Raw genomic sequence first — 16,441 nt, 5'->3', positions numbered from 1 at the left:
CGATCTACTTAACCTTCTGATGTTTCTAACCCAGCTCTGGGTAGACTTGATATAATTTACAGCATTCAGTGTAGCTCTTCTCGTAATTCTTAAAAAGGGACAGTTCACTTGAATATTAAAATTCAGTCATTTCCTCACCCTGGTGTTTCTGTAATGTGCCCTTTCTTTCTTTGTCGAACAAGACCAAGCAAGACATTTTAATTTCTCCTTTTGTGGTCTAAAAAAGTATAGAATGACTGAATTTGAGTATGAGGTATGAGGCGTTTCAAATTTTATGGGTGTTTTCACCTGCAGGGCTTTAAAATAGTAGCCTATACACTATTTGTGCTGATTTTGTGCTACTCATTTTCTTTTTATTGTAATTTCACATTAGAAAATAGTACATCGGTTATATCTAGTTTTTCACAACAACAACAACAACATATAATAATGCTTTGCAAAAAGTAGGGGGACTACACAGTAGGCTACTATTACAATTATAATTACAATATACAATATTACATAGTAGGGGAGAGCATAACTACATTATATTTCATTAATTTTACACCAAACATAATTTTGTTCTTTGTTTTGAACTCGATTTTGTTCAGTAAATTTTAAATAGGCCTTGTTTATGAAAACTGGCCATTGAAGGTTTTATGAAATTGTATTTCCCAGCAACATTTATAAGTGGGATGTTGAGTAGCCTACTTTTTGCCCATTTCTGTAAGGTCAGTTGCAGTCTGTTTTTTTTCTTTTTAAATTCTTCAATTTGAACTTTTTGTTCTGAAATGTTTAAGTAATTAAAAAAAAAAAAACGCCTTCAGAGTTGTGAACTATATCTTTAAATAAAACTTTTAAGTCACCCATCCATCCATTCTATTATCCAAACCTATATGTCCTTATTACGGTCGTGGGGAGCGGGATCCTAACCCAGCATCAGCTCACCTTGAGCCACAGGTGAGGAAACTCCCAGGATGAACGGCCAGTCCATCACAAGGAAAACACAGATTTTAAGAAGTCATATTTTATATTGAAATTTTCTTCCTTTGATATAGCCTAGCATGAGGTGAAAATGTTCAGTTTTACTTCAGTATAATCAGTGGCACAGTTTAACTCCATGTGGCTCAACCTACCCTCTCCCTAGGCTCAATTTACCCCCCACTGGGGGCAAGTTGGAAAAGCCATATTTTGAAAGCAGTTTATTTTAGACCCAAAGTGATTATTCCCAAGGATGCACCACATCCTGAAATTTATGTAGGGCCTGTCATGTGCTCGCTTTAAACACGGCGTAAATAAAAACTGGCTCAACTCACCCTGCTCGCTCGCCCCTAGTATTCCAGAAATATGGCTTTTGCTATTTTAATGTTTTTATTACGTGATATGTTTGAAATATATGCAGTCTGCTCCCTGTTATGATCGTAAGACTGTGTTGAAACCTGAAACAATTGTTCAGCTCATATCGCCTAAGCCATTTGTTTTGCAAGTTATCTAGGGATTGACCTTCACTGTCCTCGGGACAAATCAACAGATAAAGGGATGAGGTTTTGTAATCACAATCTGTGCAATTCACTTAAGACTTCGAGGGGGTGTGGCGGCTCGGTAGGTCCCATGACTTGAGTTGAGGTAAACACCGCCCCACAGTTCAGAGCACATTCACACTCCTCCGTTCGGACTAGAAGCAGAAGTCAGCTGACCGCAGCTCAACACAGCCATGTACTGTCTGGTCAAATTTGCGCCGCTGTTTTTGGCGGTAGCCGTCTGCAATGGGTGGCTCTTCGGCGACTTTGTAGGAAAACTAAAAGAGCTGGATGAAATCTCTCTCTGGCCGCTACCGCAGAAATTTCAGTCGTCCGCCGTCGCTTTTAAACTCAGCCCCGCCAGGTTTCAGATCGTCCAAGCGAAACAGTCCTCCACCGGACCGAGCTGCAGCATACTCGAGAATGCGTTTCGCAGGTACTAACTGCACAATCCCTTATTCATATTTATGCCGGCATTGTGTTATAAAAGAGGCTAACGTTTAGCTTTAACAGGAAGTACAGTGTCGGTACAGTATGCACTGTGTGCTCCGTGTCATATAGTAAACAGAATCCACTTGGCTTCAATTGACTTTTGCTTTGCAGATATTTTGAATACATATTTGGCGACCTGAAGAAGCCCGAGAAGAGCCGAAAGAAAGTGTATGATTCAGATCTCGTGGAGCTTCAGGTATGGGTAACATCACCTGATCCGGAGTGCGACGGTTTCCCGAGTCTGCAAACCGACGAGTCATGTGAGCTTTTTCCCTTCCGCCTTTGTGATCCGCAGCGCTGTAACCTCAATGATCTCTAATCCAATGAACGATCGGCAAATCCAATAATTGACATCTGCCTCTCGGAGCGGATGTGTAATCGGGTTAACGTATTAACGTGATTCTAGAGCTCTTTTTTAGATGTAGTAACATCTGACTCATGCTAAGTAATTTGCAAAGAGTTTTCTACTTAATATTTCATAGAAACTGCATTATGAAAGTCAGTCACTTCTAGCTTCTTCAATCAGATGTATTGAGATAAAACTCAAACTGTGTGGAGTTGAGCCTGTGAATTCTTTGGTTGTGTGTGAATTGTGTAAAGTTTTGCTCTCTTTGTGTAGATGAGCTGTCCGTTGATGAACCCTCTGCTGTGCTGAAAGCTGCTAATGTATGGGGAGCTTTGCGAGGTAAGCGAATGTAAAGGCAGTAAACAAGCTCACATTTATATTTCCCTTTTGAACATGCACTACCATTCAAAAGTCTATTGTAATATATTTAAAAATAATTTAAAAAAAAAAGTAAAATAAAAACAGCTATTTTAAATTAGAACAATATTTCACAATGTTACTGTTTTTACTGTATTAGATAGAAACTGTCCTTTCCTAAGAATGTAGAGTGTTGTTTCAAAGCTGGATTTTGTGTTATCCTGCCTTAAGAGAAGCGATTGCAGTATTTATCATGTCCATATACTGTAACATGCTGTCGTAACTCATGATTTCATTAATGTGTAACATCCTCATATTGTTGTAAGGACTGGAAACATTCAGCCAGCTGGTCTATGAGGATGACTATGGAGTCGTAAGTTTGAAACAGACCCTTACTTTGATTGTTGTACTTGATTAAGGCTTTAAATGTTAATACATTCCATCAATGTATCTATTTAAGCTCTTCTAAAATCAAAACATCTATTTTTTCTTCTCAACAGAACAACATCAATAAGACAGACATCTCAGATTTCCCACGGTTTGCCCATCGGGGGATCCTCCTGGACTCGTCTCGCCACTTCCTGCCACTCAAAGTCATTTTGGCCAATTTGGTGAGCTGAAATCATTTGTTTTATAACGACAGGCTTTACTAAAACACATGCATAGGTCTAGAGTGGCATTTTTATATTGGAAAATAGGCCATGATTAATTGATTAATTTTTTTCATTAATGCTCAGTTTCCTTATTAGAAGACTTGTGTCAGCTAAATAGCTCAAGGAACTTATTTTACTTATGAGACTGGAAAGTCAAGTTTGTTATGTTCGTAGATGACAGTAATCACAAGACAAAATTACGCTCATCACAAGGTTTGTCTGGAAAAAATTGCAGTCAGTGAACAGTGGTGATATAAAGTTTTGACCTAGAATTAAACTCGAGTCACATGATCATAACAGTGGACATATGTGCAAGGACCTTCCAAGGTTTTTTGTTGTTGTTGTTGTTGGTTTTGAAATGCTTCTTATCCCACAGCGTTCAGTAATAAAATGTCTAATTTTGACAGGAAGCTATGGCGATGAACAAGTTTAATGTATTTCACTGGCACATTGTGGACGATCATTCGTTTCCTTACATGAGCCGTACCTTCCCCGAGTTAAGTCAAAAGGTGAGTATGTGATGCACTTGACTTTGTTTTAGATTCAAGCTATTCAGAACATGGTTGTTAGTGGATTACCATGCTAGAATTATATTATCACTAAGGGTGATGGCCAACGTCATGTAAACAGGAGAACACAAGTAGGCGTATCAAGCTATAATTACACTGCAACAAATTGCAGGTTTTTTGAAAGGCTTGCTTTTAAAAATAGTTCCTTTTTCTCATATATTCTTTTGTATTTGCTACATTGGAAGCGAAAGGTAAGGGATAAAGTTTTACCACAAAATGATGATACTGCTGTGCTGTAGGACATGTCAGTTCTTGTGTCATTTCCTTTAGTGTAGAAATTTCACCTCTAAACCAAAGAATTAGGTCATAGAACTCAACTGCCACTTCTGAAATCTAACTGGGAAAGTGTTTATCATTGTGTATTGATCATGTTTTTCCTATTTGTTTTGTGATTGACAGGGAGCCTATCACCCATTCACGCATGTGTACACTCCATCTGACGTGAAGATGGTCATCGAGTTCGCTCGTATGAGGGGGATCCGCGTCATCCCTGAGTTTGACACCCCAGGACACACAGAGTCATGGGGCAATGGTCAGTTGGTGGACTTGCTACATGACAGCTTTATATAGATTGTTTTGTTTAGTCATATTTAAGGCTGGAATACACTGCACAACCTTTTTAAAATACTAGGCGTCATGCACTACTGATGACATTGTCAAAACAAACACACAACAAACTCACACAGAAACGTGCCTTATTGCTAGGAGACAAATATAAAGTCGTCATGTAGTGTATTCTAGCCTTAAGTCATGTTTTGTTGGTTTCAGCAGTTCACATTTAAACTGCAGTTACTGATTAATGTGACATATGTTTTCTCTCTCTGTCGCTCTCAATGTGTTCGTGTTTGTGTGTGCTGTCTGCGTCACTCATAGCACGTGCCTATATCGTGTGCTATATCGAAAATTTTTTCTATCGTATCGAAGAAGGTGTACATCGATAAATATCGATACCGTTTTATCGCCCAGGCCTAGTTGCTGGTAAGAAAAAAGGAGCTAAAAAATTGATAAAAAAAAAAAAAGTAAATAACTGTAACCGTCACTCAGGACACTGAGTGTCTAAACAGAATGAAAAAAAAAGTTTGATTCTAACTGAAAATGACAGCCTACTGTGTAAGGGCATGTATTGTTTCTCTTTCTCTATTTGCTTTAGTTAAGACCATGCTTTCATTCCACTTATCGTTCCTGTAGGGAGTCCAATCCTGATATTCAGAAGTTTATGGTGCAGCAGGGCTTTGGCACAGACTACAGCAAACTGGAGTCTTTCTACATTCAAAGGTAAGAGCTTGAATATAGTCAGGAAATACATTTATTGTGGTCTTATAGTATACATTACAGATGATTATGATAGTTTGCTTATTTGTTTTTTCCCAGAAGAATGTAACTGTAAATGAAAATATTAATCAGAACACAATCTGTCATTTTGTATTATTCATCTTTGGAAAATAGGTTACTTGATATTGTGGCTGCTACCAAGAAAGGCTACATGGTGTGGCAGGAAGTGTTTGATAATGGAGTGAAGGTAAGGCTGAGCTCTTATCTGTGCTGATGGGAAGTAATGTAAATCCATAAATGTTATATTACAGTCATAATGTTAATTTCTAAGCTACCACCTTTTAAACACGAATTAAGACACAATTTTGCAGGGCCAAAATGCTTTGTGACTTCAAATCAAAGCCTCATCTACTTTACTGTAACCTTCTTAATCACAAATAGCTTGACTTGCATGCTCGCCTTTTCACAAGCCACTGCTAACACGCCACTAAATTGCCATAACAATATAACAGCCAAAACAAAAAAACACATTGATTAGGGCACATACAGTAATGTGCTTTATGCATGTTCCAGCTGAAGGATGACACCGTGGTGGAGGTGTGGATGGGGAACAAGATGGAGGAGGAGCTTCAGAATGTGACTGGGGCAGGATTTACAACCATTCTTTCTGCCCCTTGGTACCTGGACTACATTAGCTATGGACAGGACTGGCAACACTACTACAAAGTTGAGCCACTCAATTTCCCTGGTCAGTTTCTCCAGTCAAATTCTAATTTTGTTTATTTTAGCAGCACTAGTTTACTAATCTAGTGGTTTAAAACGCAGTCATTTAGAAACTCTAGTTATTCAGTGTTTACACATGTATTGACCATTGAATTATGTGATTGGTTTTGATATGTCTGGTTGGCAACTTGGGGTTAAAGTCAGTTTTAGAGTTTCAATCAAATATGGTTATTACTACCCTTTTCAATCACTATACCTTTTGTTACATTTCAAAAACCTGGTTTTTGCCCTAAAATAGCCATGGAAGTGGACATGGTATTGAATCACAAACAAGCTTGGGGGTTGAGGCTGTGGTTTGAGTAGAGATGGTTCATTGAGAAACCCCTCCATTGTAAAGGAGGATATATGCGCTTGTCATCAACCATATATTAATTATATAGAATTTCCTGTCATTTCTGGATTATTATTGTAGTGTTCAGATGTGATCCTGTCAGTCTGGTTCTGGCTCTTGGTGTTGCTTGTCACTAGTACGTTGTCATGTCTACGTAATGTCAATGTGTTTGACCACTCCTGATCAACTCTGAGCTGCTGCCACATCTCGAGTTCAGTTGTTGAAGACACTGCAACAACATATTCCCAAATATTTCGGAAAGCACGTGTTCCAGCAAGTGTCACTCTAAATACACTACCCTTCAAAAGTTTGGGGTCGGTAAGGTTTTTTTTTTTTTTATGTTTTAATGTAAAAGTCTCACAAAGGCTGTTTATTTGATCTGAAATACAGTAAAATATTAATATAGTAATATTGTTAAATGTCAAGATCATTCAGAAGTCTATAAATAAAAAGTTTTAAGGAACAGCATTTACTTAATTTTTTACTGTCACTTTTGATCAGTTTAATGTGAATTTGCTGAATAAAAGAGTAAATTTCTTAAAAAATAAATAAATAAAAAAATTCTTAGTGGCCCCAAACTTTTGAATGGTAGTGTATGCTTTGCCATAATTCCTCCTCCACCTTGCTCCAGCTTTGTAAAATCAATACACTAATATCAATCACTGCTAAAAACTTCTACCTCGTTCTTCTTAGATGTTACTGTATAGAATAATGGTTAACTGTTGTCAGCATCAGCATAGCAGTGATATGAAAAGCCATGTTTCTGAATGACAGAACCTAGTGATGCCATGTAGACAGAGAAGGTTTAGAGGCCATTAACTAATGATCTAATGAGAAAGCAAGACATGTTGAGTCACAGCTAAGCATCTGAACTTTCAGAAAAACGACACAAAATGGATATATTTCTCTGGACTACATTCAAGATCTAACATATTACAGTTTTTGATGTAGTGTTTGACAATTTTTAACTTTTAAGATTAAATATTGATTGCATTTTATTTGGATGTGCCAATATTGATAACCAAAAATTATTTTTTGTTACAGCTGATTTTGAAAAATATTGTACATCCATATTTTTTGTCACTTTAAAATCAACTATGTTCAGTTCTTTCAGAGCTACTAGCGACTAGATCTGCATAAATGTGCAATCTCCGCTTGGTATCTTTGACAAAGTACATCTGAATGAAGCATGAAAAGCCTCACAGAGACCTTAAATGGAGTCCAGAGGGACATCCACATGTTGACGTCTGTTCGTTTGTGTGTTATACATGTGTCTGTATTTGTACACATGTAGCTGAAAGCCGACACACAGATCCATGTGTGGAAAGGCAGGCCGCAGTACCAGGATGAGATGGCGCAGGTCACGGCGGCTGGTTTCAATGCTCTGCTCTCCACACCCTGGTACCTCAACCGCATCAGCTACGGCCAAGACTGGGTGAACATTTACAAAGCCGACCCCCAAAATTTCACTGGTGTGTGTCATTCGCAGATAAAGTCTATGTGGATATGGGCCTCTGTTTCTGTTTGATTTGTGTTTCTCCTAAATTTGCACAACATCTCAAGGTTTAGAGTACAAAACAATGACTGTTGATTATGCAATACATGATGTTGTGAGGTATGTTGTAGTTGACCTCTAAGAGTTGAGAAGTCTGTCTGTCTGTTAATGGATGAATCTGGTGAATTTTCTTGTTTATTGTAACCAAGGTTGGTACGAGTGGTTTTAGGTTTTGAAGGTCAGCTACACTGATTCAAAGGCAACATATTTAAGTGGTGAAGGTGGCATGCGATTGTATGGAGTCATTTACATCTGATATTCTCATATCCTTAAATTAACGAGCATCATCATTTTTTCGGTCCAAAGCTCTGTCAGCAATGACGTTGTCAGGGACCTGTTTGCATTTGGATATGCAAACAAACATGCTTATGTGACCATGGAACTTTGCACACACTGACAGTTATGCGTCTATTCAGTCACGAACCATGCAGTTTAAATGGTTTGCTTTGTCTGCAGGTATTCAGATATAGGAGTGTTTGACACACAGATCACTCAAACAGGATCAACTCTTTGCTTTGAGGGACCGCTTTTTGTACAATGTTATATTAAATGTTACTGTTTTTGCTGTTGTTTATAACTACAGGCACAGATGCACAGAAGAAGCTGGTGATCGGTGGAGAGGCTTGTCTTTGGGGAGAGTATGTGGATGCTACCAACCTCACTCCTCGACTCTGGTATGATATATCACTCAACTGTACCAACTACACCAAGACAAACCATTATACATGTTGTGTAATCATGTTACTAACACGTGGTTAATTAACTGCATCTCCTATCATGTAATAAAAGTAAAAGCTAAAGTTAGGAGTTTGTGCCAAAACTGAAACCAAACCTAGTATTTATTTAGAATTATGTAAATGAACTGTTTTTGTTTTTTTGTGCCGTTGCAGGCCAAGAGCCAGTGCTGTCGCTGAGAGGTTATGGAGTGATAAAAGTGTGACCGATGTGGATAATGCCTATAATCGTCTGGTCCAGCATCGCTGCCGCATGGTCAAGTGAGTTAAACTATGACAATGGCAAATTCATTAATGCAGTGGTTCTCAGTTCGAGTCTTGGGGACCCCCTGCTCTGCACATTTTGCATGTCTCTCTTATTCAGTTCAGTTCATGGAGTCTCTTCTAACGAGCTGGTGATCTGAATCAGGTTTGTTAAATAAGGGAGACATGCAAACTGTGCAGAGCAGGGGGTCCCCAGAACTCGGAACTAGTGGATTAATGCAATCTCACCTTATTTGATTAATCAATCATTTCAATTATTTATTTATTTAATGTATGTAAGAATCATGATGCTCAGCAGTGGAGTGGCCTCACTAAACTCTAATGTCCTTGACTTTTGGTTAATTATAGATTTATTTATTTATTACAATATCATTGATTTTTAATTATTTTTTGAAGGCAGTCTGTTCTGGGTTGGTTGGGGGGATTTTGAAAATGTAAAAAGTATTCAATATAGTCTTTGTACAAATAACTGAATTTGCTTTTGCAAATAAAATTTGCACAGGCATATTTCTCGTATGTTTCATTGGTGAAAGTGATATTTTTCCCTTTTTCGCCATCAGGAGAGGCATACCTGCAGAACCTCTATTTGTTGGCCACTGCCGTCAGGAGTACAAGGGCCTATGAACTTCAACATTCAGCTGACAGACAATTAAAGGGAATAATAGGACAACACTTTTTAAAAGATAAAACCATGTTATTGATTCCAGTAACTATGCTTTGCTGTTGTATGCACTGAGCCAGATACTGCCAGAACTTGATGTTTTTGATTACTGGTTTTTATTATTAAATGGACAGTTCTGTACATCTGGATTTTCTCTGTAGGCTTAAATTGGATTAAATTGTAATTAATGTTCTTGTGAATAAATTGTATGGAATTTGAAGTTTTGAAATAAGGTCTGCTTTTTAATTATTTCCCAAGGCTAGGTATGTTGTAAGGGTTTTATAAATGAAATACATATTTAAATAAAACATTTATGAATGTATTGTTCTTATAAAATTATGGGTATTTTGTATGTACATATACACACAAACAACAGTAAGCATGTTTTACCTTACACTGAGAAATAAATCCAATTAGGTCTCTGGATGTGGGCTGAGCAGGGTATGTCCATATGTAGGCTAGTCTCCAAGATTTATCTTCTGGGCCATATGTAAGCAGCCAATCACAGAGCAATCAAAATATGTGTCAGTATAAATGCTCAGTTCAGTTGGTGACAGTTACTGCTTCAAGCCAGTCCAGCCATCTTGTTGAGCAGTATATTCTGGTCCTGAGTGTTCATGGGCTCATAGCTGGATAGCTCCAGAGAAAAGGTGGCATTCCCAGAAGTCAAAGTGCGCAGAATGGTTGAGCAGCCCTTGAGGCAAAAATAAATAAAACTCGTATTCCCTACATAGTTCCCCTTTTTGTATAGTAATCATGTGGTGAGACTTAAATTGTATTGGCCTTATTATACATAGAGATCATATAATGTCAATGTAACTTGATGCAGTAGAATTGTGCAATTACTGACACGTGTGTCATTGTAATATTTTTAGTGAAAGACTCACCATCATCTCAGCCAAAGGTATTGTAGCCAGCAAAACCTTGTTTTCCTGTCGACTTTGGATGTCGCATACAGTACCACGTCGCTGGGCGAGATCTGCAAGCACAGGACTCAGATACTCTTCCCCTACAGTCACTTCCAGAGCCATCACCGGCTCCAAAACCTGCCCTCCAGCCAGCTTCAGAACCTGACACAGAAAGACATGAACTCAGATGTGGCAACATATTAAAAAGTGACTGTGGGAAAGACACAGGATAGTGTTTGAGTACCTTGTGCATGCAGCGGGACACGCAGGCTGAAACCGTGGCTGCAGAAGTGCCTGGCTCCAAACTCACATGCTGGATAACTGTCTTTACTCCCTGTACAGGAAAACCCAGCACAGGACCTGGAAAGGAAGTTAGATTACCAACAGCATATGGCTGACAAGGACATCAGATTTATAGACTCAAATGTACTGCAATACTGTAGCAGGATGATATGGATGTGATGAATGATTTAGGCATAAAAGCTTTAAAGCATCCATTACCTTGGAGGTAGGCGCTCTGAACTCCGTTTTCCACAGCTTCTTTGACAACAGCAGGGAGCCGAGTATTTCCTTCCTCCTCAAAAGTCACGTCACAGGAAGTGCTAGACTCCTTCATCAGAGCATGGACAGCAAGCTCCACAGTAACAACATGCCTCTTGTCTCCCAGAGTACGATCTAACGTGTCTGAAATGATCATACAAATCATACTGGAATTTCCTAATACTTGACTACTCAAAATAAATACTGCATTATTTGATATTATAATCCATTTTAGCATTACAATTTATTCTGTGTAGAACTATAGGAATGTTGGTTTCTTACCATTTCTTCATCTATTCATTTTATACAAAAATGAAAACATAAAAAAAAAATCCTACCAACCCCAGACTTTTGAACCTACACTAAAACGGGGCATGTGACTGATCATATAAGTTGTTTTATTTTATGCCTATTTTTTTAACATGGACAAAATATATTGTAACCATAAGTCGCACTGGACCATAAAACAGTAAAGCAGACAAACAAAACAGATGAACTGTTATTAAGAAAAAGTTCTAATGTTTCTTCGTAATATGATTTTAACAGAGGTAGACTACCATATAAAGCATGAGGGCAGAGTTTGCACTTGCCTCACCTGTGGCAGTTGCTGATTGGAGGATGGTCTCTCTGTAGGCCACCTGCAAGGGTCCTAGGTGAGTTTCGATGTTGTGCTCTCTCTTAATACGGTCATGGATGATCTCAATGTGTAGCTCTCCCATGCCACACAGTATTGTCTGTGCATAAACAAGTGAAAAAATACATTGCAGAGCAGGAGAATGAGAAAGAGAGATTACAATTAACATTTTTTTTCCCTGTTATTGCTTAATCTAGTTGCTGCTAGGGCATTGCTAGGTCACTAGGGTGTTTTGGGCAATCGCTTACTCCCAAATCTATGATATTCTGGTTACTATATATATTATGACTTGGGTGCTTCCTTCTCCTCAACACAAGATTCAAGGTATTTGATGTCCATAGCACAAATGGTGCAGGATGGGTTGTGTGTCACAATGTAATACTTTAAGACATTTTTTCAAAGCACTAAGCTTAAAGGGTTAGTTCACCCAAAAATGAAAATTAGGCTGCGTTTTACTCACCCCCGAGGCATCCTAGGTGTATATGACTTTCTTCTTTCAGACGAATCCAGTCGGAGTTATATTAAAAATTGTCTTTGATCTTTCAAGCTCTATCATTGCAGTCAGCGGGTGTTGCATTGCTTCAGTCCAAAAGAAGTTAAATAAAAAGCACCCATCCATAAAAAAAAAAAAAAGTCTCTCACACGGCTCTGGGGGGTGAACAAAGGCCACCTGTAGCGAATCGATGCGTTTTTGTTAGAAAAATATCCATATTCAAAAAGTAATCACTTTAATCTAACAAAATTTGAAATTAAAACATCTTAAAATAAATCTTGGGTCATAATGGAAAAGTCAAGAAATTCAAGAATCTGTTGTCAAAATTCCTTTTTGTTAACACCATAGTAATTTTCTTTCTATTGTTTTATTTATTTAAGCAAACTTTTGTAATTTTTCCACGACAAATGGAAGAGCAAGTAAAAAGCTGCAAAAGTAACAAAAGATTCATAAGTCTTTTTTTTTATGAGAATTGTGAAAATCTGGCATTGGGTCTTTGTCACTGATAACTAACTGCATACAAGTCAGACATCAAAAAGGGCACATTTTCACTGAACCTACGTTCCGTTCCTGTTTATGTTGTACACTGCCGACTGAGCCTTCATGCTTCCTGAATAGATCCTAACAAACACGAGTGGACCCCTCTGTTTGTCATGGACCACTTTGAATGCCAACGCACACAGATCATCCTTATACCAGCGCCTGGACAGATAGGAACAAATATACATTTAATCATAGCATGATTTATTCTCCTTTAGCAAAATGAGTTGATGAGGGCGCTGACGGATGGTGCCCTCACACCAGGTCATGGTTCCTCTCATTGGGGGCAGGAAGGTAAGCAGTAATGTCATCCAGCAGAGGTTGAACCCCTTTATTTTTCAGAGAGCTTCCAAACAACACAGGAACTCCCTTACGAGCTAATGTCACTCGTCTCACTGCCTCCTGCAACTGGATATTCAGATTCAATTCTGTTTATTCAATAGCCAAATGTATCTGAACCAATAGAGAAAGAAACCTGGAGCACAGTATAGAGAAGCTGCATATTCTTACCTCCCCTGCAGGCACTGCATCAAAGTTTTCACTGTACTGTCCCCGAAGCAGCTTCGCAAAATCATCATTTAGATCTGCTACCTGTCCAATTCATACAAAAAAGTTCAGCCAAAAATGTTAATTCTGCCATCACGAACCACAAGTCATTCTAAACCTGTAACACAATAGAAGACGCCTTAGCTTTTTTTTTTCTCCATACAATTAAAGCCAGTGGGGTCCATTGTTGTTTGGACACATTTTTCAGAATATCTTTTGTGTTCCACAGAGAAATGAATCATACATAAAAGAGAGCAAATGATGACAGAATCATAATTTTTGACGTATCCCTTTAAGAACCTACTGTACTCGAGATGTGGCAAATAACAATAAATGTATCAGTATTTATTCTATTGTTTTCAGATATTTTTTTTTCACCTGTTCTATCAAAGTGGCCTGGCCTCACTGACAGCCTGGAGCACATCTGGGTCATCTGTGGGCTGAAGGGTGCTGGTCTCAAAAGTACAACCATCATATGTAATTGAGCTCCCCTGCCACTTCATTTTCTGCCTAGTGATCAAGTCCACCAATCCGGTAAAGCTCTTCCCTGAGCCAATAGGGGTTCTGGAAATCACACTAAATATTCAGAATGAATCTTTTCATTGGTAACTGTAGTTGGTTACTATGTTTAAAAAGGTCACCTGAAGGAGAACAGGGTTGGCCTTTAGTTTAGTCTTTATGACGTCTATAGAGTAACTCAGGCTAGGAGAAATGAGAATGAGATGAAACCTTAGTGAACGGCAGTCATTCATTCAGATCAATAACACATGCAAATTTTCAGACAATGTGTTAATGGATTCTCTAAATTTAAGTGAGATTCTGAGAAATGAGCAAAACATTTTTGTGTATTATATATATTCACAGAAAATATTTTGGCTTTACAATTAATTGTATTATTAATTCAAATACAATAATAATTCATATACATTAATATAATTAATAATTTACTTATGATTTATTATGTTCACAAATAATTTCTGCCAAACCTCTACTCCAGCAGAAGCATCAAACACAGCAACCGCTCCATCCAACACTCGTAATGCTCTCTCAACCTCCAGAGTAAAATCAACACGACCTGAGAAAAGAAAGATAATTCATTATGATTGTATATAAATATATATATATATCTATCTATATATCTATCTATATATATATTTACATATAATTTTGAGAGAAATTAACTGTCTTTATTCTTTTATTCTATTTGTGAGCATGCAAAACTTCTTTTAAAAAACATTTTAAAAATATATATATATTGTACCCATCCCAAATTTGTGCACTATGTCTCTTGCCCTGCATTGAATACAACACTGTTTGGACACACATGTACCTGGTGTGTCTATGAGGTTAATCCTGCGATCCTTCCAGTCAAAGGTAACAGCAGCTGACTGGATGGTGATTCCTCTCTCTCCCTTCTCCTGAGCCATGTAATCAGTTACAGTGTCACCATCATCCACATCTAAACAAGACCAATCACACAGACACTTATATCATAGAAAACAAATATTAAAGGATGTGTATTAAACTGCTCAAACATGTTATTTCAGTATTATTTATGTACTATATTATTTATTAATATTTTGAATCGGATTTTATTTTATATTTTAAGTTTTCAATTGAATTCAAATTTTAGTAATTTAGTAATTTTCATTATATATATATATATATATATTTTTTTTTCCAGATTTACAGTAGTTATTTTAGTACTTAATTTCAATTAGTTGCAAAGACAACATTTCTCATTTTCGTTTATGGTTTTTAAGTTTAAGTTTTTCATCTTATATTTACTTAATATTAGATTAATTTACTTTATAATATTATATTAGAATTTAATATAATAGTATTTAATACTTATATTATTAATATTATCATAATTTATTATTATTTCAGCGTTATTTAAATTAATGATAATGTATTCTTCATCTACTTATTTTCTAAATGTCACCTCACCTCCGAGAGCCCGTGTGTAGCCAGAGTAGTACAGCATTCTCTCTGTCGTGGTGGTCTTCCCTGCATCTATATGTGCCATGATGCCTATGTTGCGAATTCTGGCCAAGAACATAATATAAACATTAGGTGTTAATAGAACATTATTCTTATATGCTCAAGAGGAAATTGTAAAATGCACTCATGCTAAAAAACAAAAAATTGTTCATAACAAATACCATAGTTTCACTGATCTAACCACGGTAATGAGAAGTCACCCATGGTTTTCTTGCAATTAATTTCTTGAAAGTGTCTTACTACAAATATCACACCTAAACTGTGGCATGTAGCATGCAAAAACAATACTAGTTTTAAATGAGCTGTCATATCTTACTTTGAGATGTCAGGGTTGACCACCGCTCTCAGTGATTTCACCTCATCTGAAGAAGAAAAAAATTGTGAACAGTAAGACACTAATCTAAAACTACACAATATGTAGAACTTTGTAATTATCCACTACTGTCCTTTACCTCGATAAATGCTGTAATTTATATTCCCCATCACTCTGCATCTGCAGGTCTGTGAATATCTGCTCATCAGGTGTCTGATGCTCTGAAATGGAATGAATGATGCTATGCTGAGTGAGTTCTGTTCTATCACAGTTCTATCATACACAGCTAAACCATTTTACCATTAGTAACCTTAGCTAATACTGTAAAACACTAATACAAGTGTATGAGATGTCTTTAAAATAGTTTCAGAATCTCAAAACAGTGGTGGCTTTAAACAAGGCTTTACTATAGTAACCATGGCATTTTGGTGGAAAGTATTGTTATCACGGTAAATTAGTCAATGACAAATGCCTGTACATCTGATGCGTTTAAGATAGACAGTCAACAGCACAAACTTACCCCTCCTAGGATGGGGAACGTTACATTTAAATGCATTTTTGAGGCAGAACGTTGGATTAAAGAGTTAAAGCTTCAGCTGTACAGTACAACACATGACTGCTGTGCTTGATCAAAGTCACGTTGAGAGCAGACTAGACATTTAATTAATCGTAAAGCTTGGACGGAGGGGTCGAAAAGACATTTAAAGCAAACTCGTATCGTTTTCTTTTCCCACTGACAGCATGTTAAACACGGTTAAGTGGTAGTTGTCAAAAGCGTTTTTTTTTTTTTTTAATCATTCCAGCCACGATTTGGTGCATCTGGAAATAGGTCCGCTAGAAACATGAATGAACGGTTAGGTGTTCCGGGGCTAACTCACCGAATAAACATCATGAAGTTAGCGATTTGATAACAATAATAATAATAATAATAATAATAATAATAATAA

At 37.3% G+C, this 16,441-nt stretch overlaps 1 protein-coding gene and 1 pseudogene across 1 annotated transcript; one reads left to right on the top strand and one right to left on the bottom strand.

Annotated features, from left to right (window-relative positions):
* The first annotated feature begins 1,287 nt into the window (after positions 1-1,287).
* On the top strand, positions 1,288-9,818 carry LOC107757500 (beta-hexosaminidase subunit beta-like). Its single transcript, XM_016574986.1, has 14 exons — positions 1,288-1,935; positions 2,103-2,251; positions 2,611-2,676; positions 3,021-3,067; positions 3,195-3,305; positions 3,755-3,856; positions 4,102-4,107; positions 4,316-4,456; positions 5,067-5,191; positions 5,363-5,435; positions 7,597-7,774; positions 8,441-8,531; positions 8,748-8,852; positions 9,416-9,818. The coding sequence occupies exons 1-14, from the start codon at positions 1,694-1,696 to the stop codon at positions 9,477-9,479; spliced, it is 1,500 nt and encodes a 499-aa protein (XP_016430472.1). The 5' UTR covers positions 1,288-1,693; the 3' UTR covers positions 9,480-9,818.
* Positions 9,819-9,961: 143 nt separating this feature from the next.
* Positions 9,962-16,441, bottom strand: part of LOC107757499 (ribosome-releasing factor 2, mitochondrial-like) — an 8,782-nt pseudogene continuing 2,302 nt past the window's right edge.

The sequence above is a fragment of the Sinocyclocheilus rhinocerous genome, unplaced genomic scaffold (genome assembly GCF_001515625.1).
Source record: "Sinocyclocheilus rhinocerous isolate Xijiao unplaced genomic scaffold, SAMN03320098_v1.1 scaffold984, whole genome shotgun sequence".
NCBI classification, from domain to species: domain Eukaryota; kingdom Metazoa; phylum Chordata; class Actinopteri; order Cypriniformes; family Cyprinidae; genus Sinocyclocheilus; species Sinocyclocheilus rhinocerous.
The sequence above is the reverse complement of the archived record's forward strand: the minus strand, read 5'-3'. Positions and strand labels throughout refer to the sequence as shown.